This window comes from Sinocyclocheilus grahami, unplaced genomic scaffold (assembly GCF_001515645.1).
Source record: "Sinocyclocheilus grahami isolate Dianchi unplaced genomic scaffold, SAMN03320097.WGS_v1.1 scaffold647.1, whole genome shotgun sequence".
Taxonomy (NCBI): Eukaryota; Metazoa; Chordata; class Actinopteri; order Cypriniformes; family Cyprinidae; genus Sinocyclocheilus; species Sinocyclocheilus grahami.
The window spans coordinates 89,612-101,783 of record NW_015505826.1 but is presented as its reverse complement, the minus strand read 5'-3'; the positions used below and the strand labels follow the sequence as shown (position 1 = coordinate 101,783).

At 40.5% G+C, this 12,172-nt stretch overlaps 1 protein-coding gene across 2 annotated transcripts; it reads left to right on the top strand.

The window, feature by feature from the left end:
• The first annotated feature begins 170 nt into the window (after window positions 1-170).
• LOC107558520 (GRB2-related adapter protein 2-like) lies at window positions 171-12,061 on the top strand. 2 transcript variants are annotated; one of them, XM_016242175.1, is made up of 9 exons: window positions 171-318; window positions 1,224-1,595; window positions 4,995-5,091; window positions 5,238-5,329; window positions 7,343-7,462; window positions 7,790-7,949; window positions 8,250-8,303; window positions 8,382-8,459; window positions 11,678-12,061. In XM_016242175.1, exons 3-9 carry the CDS (start codon window positions 5,014-5,016, stop codon window positions 11,852-11,854), a joined length of 759 nt encoding a protein of 252 aa, XP_016097661.1. In that variant the 5' UTR covers window positions 171-318; window positions 1,224-1,595; window positions 4,995-5,013; the 3' UTR covers window positions 11,855-12,061. The 2 variants fall into 2 exon arrangements, with proteins under 2 accessions (XP_016097661.1, XP_016097660.1); XM_016242174.1 differs by lacking the exon at window positions 1,224-1,595.
• The last annotated feature ends 111 nt before the right edge of the window (window positions 12,062-12,172 follow it).

The window sequence follows — 12,172 nt, the reverse complement described above, 5'->3', positions numbered from 1 at the left end:
TATGTGTATGTATGTGTGTGTGTGTGTGTGAGTGAGTGTGTGTGTGTGTGTGTGTGTGTGTGTGCGTGTGTGTGTGTGTGTGTGTGTGAGTGTGTGTGTGTGAGTATGTGTGTGTTCACAGTAGGAGGGGAAGATGATTTACACTTTCTATTTCCCCTTTTTGCCGTCATGCATGCGCGTGTCGTGTTGAATGCGAGATAAGCTTGACTTCTGTTCTTCCTCCAAATGTTATGAAATAATAACTGAGTGCGGAGCTGCAGGTGAAGCTGACATCGTGAGGCTCAGACGACAGACATACAGATCATCATTTCATGAGCTGTAAGTACAATGATCTTTCTAGATTCACACGATCCTTCAGCGTCTCTTTCTGAACTTTTAGCATTAAAAAGGAGGAATAAACACCAGTGACTCATCAGGAGATATCCATCTGTTAAAAGTGTTTTTACTGATGACAAACTCACACATGTACAGTATATTAAAGGGGAAACCGAGGCTAGAATCGCAGTATCTCAGTAACTATGAGTCAAACTTACACAAATGCTTGTTTTGTTATTTTAATTCCCAATATTTTGACACAACAAAAGCACACTGACATCAGACAAGAGTCAGAAGGTAGATTCAGACTTAAAGATTGAACTGTGCTGTCAGAACAAGAGTATTTTAATCAGGTTAGGGGCAAGTTGTCACATGTCTTATATGCTGTAATTTTAACACATTCTAATAGAATAAAATAAATCTAAAGGAATACCAATTTGTTAAATTTCATTAAATAACCCCACTGAACAATATAAAGTGAAGGGTGACAACTAGCCCCGCTATTTAACGTCAGGCACGTCAGTGGTTCACACTGAGCCTGTGATCCGTGAGCAAAACCGATACACAAATGAGATGAAAGTCTTTGCATCGGTGCAGCTGCAGCGCTGCACAAACGCACGGAAGCAGGTGAGCAGAACACGAGCTGCTTACAGTACAAACCTCATTCTGGGGAAATTCTGCTCTGCTCAGAAGATCACAAACCCCTGCAGAATATACTAAATGTGCATCATGTTAACAAAATAAGTGGCATCGTGAAAATTGCATGCTGTCTGTTATTCATAACAGAGGTTTGCGTTTCCTCCACAAGACAAAATAACTCATCATTACCTGGATGATCCACGACTATGTTTTGTGATGTCTGTTCATGAGCAGTTCATCTGCCTGATGCACTTTCTCTGGTTTTCCAGCATCTTCTGCGTATTTGACCCCTTTCCAACAGTGAGCGTATGATTATGAGATCCATCTTTTCACACGGAGGACAATGAGAGACTCAAACACAACTATTACAGGAGATGAAAACATTTACTGATGCTCCAGAAAGAAAACACGATGCATTCTGGACAGAATGACGATGTGCACATTCTTCTCATTTTTGATCATATTTTTTTCATTTAGTACTGCCGTTCAGAAATAGCCTACTCTTAATGCATCGTGTCGTTTTAACTGCTGTTTTTATCACCAGTCATTGCAGATGAACATGGTTGGAGATCAATACATACACAATTATATTCCAGCATCAAACAGCTATAAAATCTTCTGACGATGAATTAAAAAATTCAGTAACTTCAAAGTCACTCCAATGAGAACATTTCTAAAAAGTTGACTTTTTACTTTTAAATACTTAAATTCATTTACACATTTTGATTTGATGACTGACTTTTAATCGACGCAGCATTCATACTTTAATCCACTATGGTTTCTCAGCCATGATGTTGTCAACGTTGTAAAAAGTCCTGAGATATTATGCTTTTCTAAAATTGTTCTCAAACAGAAGTGATAATTAAAGTCATTTACACAAACTACTGTACACTGTAAAAAATGACCTTGAATTTAACGGTAAAAGACTGTAAAACTGCTACAGTAAAAACCTGTTAAATGGTTAACGGTAAATTCCCCTACTGTATACGGTGAAAAACTGTATTGGACATTAATTTTACGGTAGTATACCATTTTTGGAAGTGAAAAAGACTGTATAATTTACAGTGAATAACCGTAAATTGACATTCCCAGAATTCCCTGCGTTACATTTCAAATTTGATGTTTTTTTTGTTGAAATAACAGTTTTTCTTAGTTTTTTCTTATCAGTTTTGTACATTAGGGTTGTGTGTTACACCTAATGTTGTTAAATGAATGTTTACTTCAGTTTCATGTGTGTTACCGTGATGGTGTTTAGTGTTTGTGTGAATGACGCTGTGCAGCTTCTATATATGTTATTATTTAAAAGCTGCTTGTGATGCTTTGGTTCATCGTGTGACTTTCTCATCACCTCCTGCATTTAGTGGTTATCAGTGTAGTACAAAGCTACAAAACAGATTTCAGTACTTCAGTAGGTTGGTATATTAACATTATATCAGTTAATGAAATTACGGTATTTTACTGTAAATTTAAGTTAAAACCGTAAAACCTCAAACGTTGCTACCGTATTTTTTACAGTAAAATTCCGGCAACCACAGCTGCTTGTTGTTTACAGTAAATTTTACAGATTTTTTTTACAGTGTATGAAAAGCAACCTGTTTAGTCATAATTTCATAATTCAGGGGACCTGTTAAATAACTTAAATAAATACATTGCTGCAAGTCAAATTCAAATTTTTTTTTTTTACATTCGCTAGGACGTATTACTCAATATGTAGGTCACTTTTCGAAACTCTTCACACAGCTCTCTTAACCAACTTTCAACGTGGCACAGCAGTTAACTTCACATTCAAAATGCACTAAAGCTACCAAAACACTTCATACATGATTCAAATTAACTCATTCTTTTATAACACTAAAGGTTTTCACTCAACAAGTCACTCGTAAAACAATGACCTAAAAAACACAGACAGCATTACACAATTCCATAAAATGTCTTTACAAAACGAGAATGACACCTTTCTACTGTTTAGAATTTGTTACATGCTCCATGGTTACATTACAGTACAAAATTATTTCTAATTAGTTTCCTTTTGTGTAGACTAACAGTGTTCAGCTAATTCTGTTTTGATAGTGTTTGATGGTTTAGATTCTGAATATATTTCACTATGGTGTTACTGTAGAAATGTAGCAGGGTTCTGTCTCGTTCAGTTTTGTATTATGTTAGGTTTTGAACTTAAAAGAGCATGTAAACATGTGCAAATTGGCCTGCAGGTATAGAGTTTGGTGGAGTGAGAAAAGAATCGGTGTAATTTGAGCAATCGTAAATTATCCACACTTTAGCTCACATAGAGTTTTGAAAAAGTACAAGTATTGTGCAGTTTAAACTAAAATTTCTGTGCTTTTTAATTAAGTTGTAGTAACTTGAAATTGTCTTGATGACTTTGAAAACTGGGCAGTGGATTTTTAGTTCCCAGCATGCATTTGCAGGATTTGATAAAGAGAGTAAATGCTGACAGTAAGTGTGATTTAAAGTGACGGGACGGAGCTGTTAGTGTGTTTGACATTTGAAGACAGTTTCTGTTGTGCTGAAGTTTTTCTGTGGTTGGCGTTGTGCTGAAGAGCAGAGCTCATGGTTAGATTGTGGGTGGATACATGAAGGTCTACAATGACTCTACGGCTGCGTCCACAAGCTGAGAATACTGCCTCTGCAGACAGCACACGAAGGGAGGACGAATCCAGTGATCGTGTCATTTCATGATTTCTGAAGGCGGCATCCCACAATCTGTTGTTTTTGATTGTCTAGTTTAGCTAAATAAATTAAGATAGCATCTGAAAGCTGCGGTTGACGATCAGTTTGTGTGTAAATGTACATTTCTGACCAACTTTTCTCCCTTTTGAAGTCATTTCCAATGAGAAACTGGTATTGTAGTAATTAATATTCGCTTTGTTATCACCTAAGCTCAGCCTCAGAAGTCTGTCTGAAACCAGTTTTGTTTGCAAACGCCGCAAAGTCAGACGTTCAGACGCAGAGCAACGACGACGGCACTGATGCCAAAGACTGATTCATTAATTAACATGCTTTAATTAACAGCTTTGCTGTCTGCTAATTTAACCTGAAATGCTTGAATTGGTTCACAGTGTTTATGTGTGTTTATGCTATTTATTAAGTTCCTCAAAGTCAAAGTAGTTTGTTGGTTAAACATTATTTCATTAGTAGGTGTTATAACTCAAAAAGATTGGTGCAAACCATTGTGCAAATTTTTGTTCAGCCAAAACTTTTATTTTTAAGAAACGACACTTCCCAGCTGACAAAATTATGCTCTAAGAACATTTTGCAAACGTTCCCATTATGTACTTTATTTCTGAACGTCCTCAGAACATTCAAAACGTCCAGTTCTTGATTGTTTCAATATTAGAGAGGACATTAAAAGAAAGTTGTGGGAACGCTACTTTTGTTCTCGGAGCCATCTGAAGCAAGAAGTAACATTAAAAACATTACAGCCTGAAACAAAACAAAAAACATTCCCTGAACGATGAATAAAAAATGTTTTTGTGCTGACGTTTCGATAAGCAGAGAACTTTGAACAAATGTTCTATTAACGTTACGTTGGTTCCTTACTGACAATGTTGCCTGTTAGCTGGATGTCATTTGAGTTCTTTATAGGTCATCGTTTGTGTGAGTTTTCGATCAGAGGCTGTGTTGTGATGTCTGGCGTCTCAGTGAACATACAGCTGAAAATGTTGAGTTAGTCGTGGCCAAACACACTTGAAACTGAATGTCTGTGTGAGTTCAGGCCGGAGCATAACATGATTGACCGAAAGAAGAAAGACTGACTGGGAAAGTTCATTCAGTCAACATTCACCAAACATGCACGTCGTCCAAACCAAAAGACAAAGAGTCAAGCCGGTTTGGAGTGGCTTGAGGGTCAGTAAACGACAGAAAGGACATGTTTGGGTGATGTGTCTCTTTCATGTGGTTGTGCTTTAGTGTGAGTGTTCTGCTGGTTACGATGTGAATGTCAGCGGTGTTTGACTGGCATGTGGTTTGATGTGTTTGACTCTGTAAAGTTGCAGTTTTCATTTCAGTGTTTCTCCTTCTAGTCTCTGAGTTGTCTCCATCATGGAGGCGACAGGGAAATATGACTTCGCCGGCACAGCGGCGGACGAGCTGAGCTTCAGGAAGGGAGATATAATCAAGGTGTGTTCAACATTTACATCTGCAGCTCACTGCACGTACTGTATGCATCACATGTCCACCGACACTTTCAGATACTTCAAACCAGAGTTTTGTCCATTCCTCAGGAGCTCTTTCCATGAGTTTAATCATCACATGCTCTTCTGTAGATTGTAGGCACCAATGACGACTGGTTCAAAGCAGAAGTAAACGGCATGGAAGGGTTCGTTCCACGGAATTACATCAACATCAGTTTCCCAAGGTAACAGACGTCACGTCTCACTGAAACACGACTGTCAGAGTCTATGGCAAGCTGTTTTAACATTTAATCTATAAAACATTCATTAGTATATATTTTCATGCTACTAATACTTATTTTTAGCTACTAGTATGTAGCTACTTGTGATTATTCATTAAATACTAGTACTTATTTCAATAGTGACTAGTAACAATTCTGATGTTACTAGTTACACGTTTAGATTTTTGCCATGGACTTCCAATAGTGACGTATTATTAGATACTCATACCTATTAAATAGATACTAGTATTTGTTTATTACATACTAGTATTTATTTACTAGATACTAGAACATATTTGATACTAGTACTTATTCAATAGATACACATTTATTGGGCACTAGTACACATTAAGTAGATACTAGTACACACTTATTAGATACTAGTACACATTCAGTAGATACTAGTACACACTTCTTAGATACTAGTACACATTTATTAGATACTAGTACACATTCAGTAGATACTAGTACACATTCATTAGATACTAGTACACACTTATTAGATGTTAGTACACATTCAATAGATACTAGTACACATTTATTAGATACTAGTACACATTTATTAGATACTAGTACACATTCAATAGATACTAGTACACATTCAATAGATACTAGTACACATTCAAAATATACTAGTACACATTTATTAGATACTAGTACACATTTATTAGATACTAGTACACATTCAATAGATACTAGTACACGTTCAGCAGATATTAGTACACATTCAATAGATACTAGTACACATTCAGCAGATACTAGTTCACACTTATTAGATACTAGCACACATTCTATAGATACTAGTACACATTCAAAATATACTAGTACACATTTATTAGATACTAGTACACATTTATTAGATACTAGTACACATTCATTAGATACTAGCACACATTCAATAGATACTAGCACACATTCAATAGATACTAGCACACATTCAGCAGATACTAGTACTTATTCCAAATCCATAGAAGTCAGAGGTAAAAATGTGAAATATGTTACTAGTAACAGTAGAATACTTACAAGTCACTACTGAAATAATTACTATTATCAAAGATGGTATCTAATGAATAAATACTAGTATCTTTAGAAAGTTACTAGTACCTAAAGTAAAAAGTGCAAGTATCTGAAGAATAAGTACTATTAGCTAATGAGTAAGTACTAGTACTTACTGGAATATATACTAGTAGCTAACAAAATAAGTACTAGTAGCATTAAACTAGATACGAGTATGTTTTAAGGATTAAATGTTAAAACGGCTTGCCACGGAGAGCGAACGGAACAGTTGCAATATTCTGTTTGTGTAACACCAGATTGACCAATACACAGGAGATCACTGACACTCAGCATTGCACAGTTAGTGGTGTTTTTGATAAAGCCACGTGTATAAACTAAACTGCCTGTGTGAACAGAAGCTCTGTCTTTCTGACAGTATAATCACTCTAACAGAAATGTGACCTGCTCCATCAAAAGAGATGTCTTGGCTTTCAGTTTACGCTGTCAAAATATAATCAGTCAAATAGTGAAAACTTGCTTTTATCATTTTGAGATTTATTCAGACATATATTACATAATTAAAACTGATGTATTGTAAATAAGAACAAATAAAAATAAGACAGTGACATCTAGAAGAGAAGACTGGTAGTGATGAATAAATACAGAAAAAGATTGATCTGTGGCTTTTGAGACAACCAAAAAAATATGTATTTATTTAGTTAATTATTATGTGTACTTTTCCTAAGCGTATTTTCAATTTGGGAAACATTCACTTTTATTAAAGCATTAAATCTCACTTTAATCAACTTAATTTCTTAAAAACACTGTTCAAAGTGAAGAAATCGAGACCCAAGATCATGTGTATATTTTTGCTGTTCAAACTACACGTTTGACCTTAGCAACCACTCACAACACCTTAGCAACAGCACAGGCAAACTCATTTTGTTGAGAAGGTGTGGTATTAAAGCAGTGTTTCTCCAGCTGGTATCAGGAAAACACCAGCCGTCACTCAGCACAGGAAGAGCTGATGTGTCAACCAATCGGATCCTTCGTCATCCGAGGCTCCCAGAGTTCACCGGGAGAATTCTCCATTTCAGTCAGGTACAGTATGCACACACACACACACACACACATACTCACACACACACACATACACACACACATACTCACACCTCACACACACACACACACAGACACAGACACAGACACACACACACCACACACACACACAGACACAGACACACACACACAGACACACTCACACACACACCACACACGCACACACACACGCACACATACTCTCACACATACTCTACACACACACACACACACACACACACACACACACACACACACACACACTGTGCCGGTGATCTTGAATGCTGATGTGAATATAAACGTGTTATTCATGTGTGTTTGTGCCGTCAGACATGAGAACGACGTGCAGCACTTTAAAGTGATGAGAGACCGGCATGGTCAGTATTACCTGTGGAGCGAGACCTTCAGCTCCCTCAACAGACTGGTGGAGTTCTACACACACAACTCCATCTCCAAACAGAGCCGCGTCTTCCTGCTCACAGAGCAGCGGGTGAGTCCAGCCACGCATCAACCATAAAAAATATTACTCCATGCCATACTACTACTGCCATACCAACACCCAGGGCAATATAGCAACCACCGAGAACATCCTAGCAACACCTTAGCAACTGTTAAGCATTAACACCCTAGAAACAGGACCCAAGTAAACGCATAGCAACCACCTAACAACATCTTGGCAAACATCTAAAGCACTCATGCTCAGCTCACATTGTCTTCAGAACATGTTTTTCTCTCCAAAACTTACTGTTTGTGTTTCTTCCTGTTCTCTCTATCTCTCTCTCTCACCCAGAATACCTCTGATTTCCTGCACAGGAAGTCTGCTGAACCCCCGCCCATCTCTCAGGTACAGCCGCTGTCACTCATGTGACATCAGTCAGTCATCAGATGAGCTTCAGTCTCACATTACGCTTTTCTTCTGCAGGAGAGACACAATTACAGAACACCAGCTCCAGCCTATCTTCGCCCACCCGAACCCTCACCTCCACCACCACCACCACAGGTCAAACACACACACACACACACACAAACACACTCACACACACATACACAAACACACTCACACAAACACACACACACACACACACACACACTCCCACACAAAATCACCCACACACACACACACACACACTCACACTCAGACTCACACACACACACACACACACACAAACACACTCACACAAACACACTCACACACTCACACACACTCACACACAAACACACTCACACTTATTTCACTATATTAGTGACTTCATTTGTTTTCCTATCAGGTTAATGATATTTTCTATAGCTGAACTCTAGACCTAAACAAACCTTTACTAGGGCAAAACAGTACCTTTAAATACAAACATGGTTTAATCGATTTATAAGACCTTTTGAACTAGTAAGCAGCAGTAAACACTTTTTCACTAGTAGGCTATCATGATATTTCACTAAGTAAGTGAGGACATTTGGCCATCACAAGTACAGTTAAACAAGTACACACTCACACTTCCTGTCTGTGCGAACACAGTTTAGTCGACAGAGATAAGCATGTTGAGTCTATTTCTACTACTGTTATTTTAGTTGACTTGAATTATTTTGCACTGTTTTCATTTTTTGGTGATTTCACCCATTCACCAGAATCACCATACATCCATATAGACACCAGGGACACACTCACACACACACACAGACTCACACACACACACACACACAGACACACAGACACACACACAGACACACAGACACACACACAGACACACAGACACACACACAGACACACAGACACACACACAGACACACAGACACACACACAGACACACAGACACACACACAGACACACAGACACACACACAGACACACAGACACACACACAGACACACAGACACACACACAGACACACAGACACACACACAGACACACAGACACACACACAGACACACAGACACACACACAGACACACAGACACACACACAGACACACAGACACACACACAGACACACAGACACACACACAGACACACAGACACACACACAGACACACAGACACACACACAGACACACAGACACACACACAGACACACAGACACACACACAGACACACAGACACACACACAGACACACAGACACACACACAGACACACAGACACACACACAGACACACAGACACACACACAGACACACAGACACACACACAGACACACAGACACACACACAGACACACAGACACACACACAGACACACAGACACACACACAGACACACAGACACACACACAGACACACAGACACACACACAGACACACAGACACACACACAGACACACAGACACACACACAGACACACAGACACACACACAGACACACAGACACACACACAGACACACAGACACACACACAGACACACAGACACACACACAGACACACAGACACACACACAGACACACAGACACACACACAGACACACAGACACACACACAGACACACAGACACACACACAGACACACAGACACACACACAGACACACAGACACACACACAGACACACAGACACACACACAGACACACAGACACACACACAGACACACAGACACACACACAGACACACAGACACACACACAGACACACAGACACACACACAGACACACAGACACACACACAGACACACAGACACACACACAGACACACAGACACACACACAGACACACAGACACACACACAGACACACAGACACACACACAGACACACAGACACACACACAGACACACAGACACACACACAGACACACAGACACACACACAGACACACAGACACACACACAGACACACAGACACACACACAGACACACAGACACACACACAGACACACAGACACACACACAGACACACAGACACACACACAGACACACAGACACACACACAGACACACAGACACACACACAGACACACAGACACACACACAGACACACAGACACACACACAGACACACAGACACACACACAGACACACAGACACACACACAGACACACAGACACACACACAGACACACAGACACACACACAGACACACAGACACACACACAGACACACAGACACACACACAGACACACAGACACACACACAGACACACAGACACACACACAGACACACAGACACACACACAGACACACAGACACACACACAGACACACAGACACACACACAGACACACAGACACACACACAGACACACAGACACACACACAGACACACAGACACACACACAGACACACAGACACACACACAGACACACAGACACACACACAGACACACAGACACACACACAGACACACAGACACACACACAGACACACAGACACACACACAGACACACAGACACACACACAGACACACAGACACACACACAGACACACAGACACACACACAGACACACAGACACACACACAGACACACAGACACACACACAGACACACAGACACACACACAGACACACAGACACACACACAGACACACAGACACACACACAGACACACAGACACACACACAGACACACAGACACACACACAGACACACAGACACACACACAGACACACAGACACACACACAGACACACAGACACACACACAGACACACAGACACACACACAGACACACAGACACACACACAGACACACAGACACACACACAGACACACAGACACACACACAGACACACAGACACACACACAGACACACAGACACACACACAGACACACAGACACACACACAGACACACAGACACACACACAGACACACAGACACACACACAGACACACAGACACACACACAGACACACAGACACACACACAGACACACAGACACACACACAGACACACAGACACACACACAGACACACAGACACACACACAGACACACAGACACACACACAGACACACAGACACACACACAGACACACAGACACACACACAGACACACAGACACACACACAGACACACAGACACACACACAGACACACAGACACACACACACACACACGTGAAGGCACACACACACAGACAGACACACTCTCCCACACACACAAATACACACAGACACACACTCTCTCTCTCACACACACACACACACACACGTGAAGGCACACACACACACTCTCACACACACTCACACAGGTGACATGATATGCACAGTGATGCATAAGCATTCGATCTGTCAATAGAGCTAAATCAGACGATTCTGTTTGTTTGTGTGCAGGCGTCTGCGCTGCAGGTTCGGGCCATGTATGACTTCACTGCGGAGGACGCAGATGAGCTGAACTTTCACGCTGGAGATATTATCGAGGTTTTAGATCAGTCCGATCGTTTCTGGTGGAAAGGTGTTCTGCGTGGGAGAACCGGACTCTTCCCCGTCAACTACACCAATCCTGTTTGAGGATCTGTGACACAGTCGTTTGGCTTAAAATCCGTTTCACCTTCTGCTCTGTTGCATAATCATGATATATGCGTAAATATTACATTAACAGCTCTGAATTTAAGAAACACATTTTCACCTTATCATGTGTACAGAACACACGGGCACACACACACATGCACACACACACACACACACACACACTCTCCCACACACACACACACACTCTCTCTCTCTCACACACACACAGACACACACACTCTCTCTCACTCACACACACACACACACTCTCACACACACACACACACACACACACACACACACACACACACACGCAAA

Coding starts and splice junctions, on each gene's coding strand:
- LOC107558520 (XM_016242174.1), top strand. CDS start 5,014: ATGGAGGCGACAGGGAAATATGACTTCGCCGGCACAGCGGCGGACGAG. Junction 5,092..5,237: donor GGAAGGGAGATATAATCAAG/GTGTGTTCAACA, acceptor GCTCTTCTGTAG/ATTGTAGGCACCAATGACGA. Junction 8,460..11,677: donor CTCCACCACCACCACCACAG/GTCAAACACACA, acceptor GTTTGTGTGCAG/GCGTCTGCGCTGCAGGTTCG.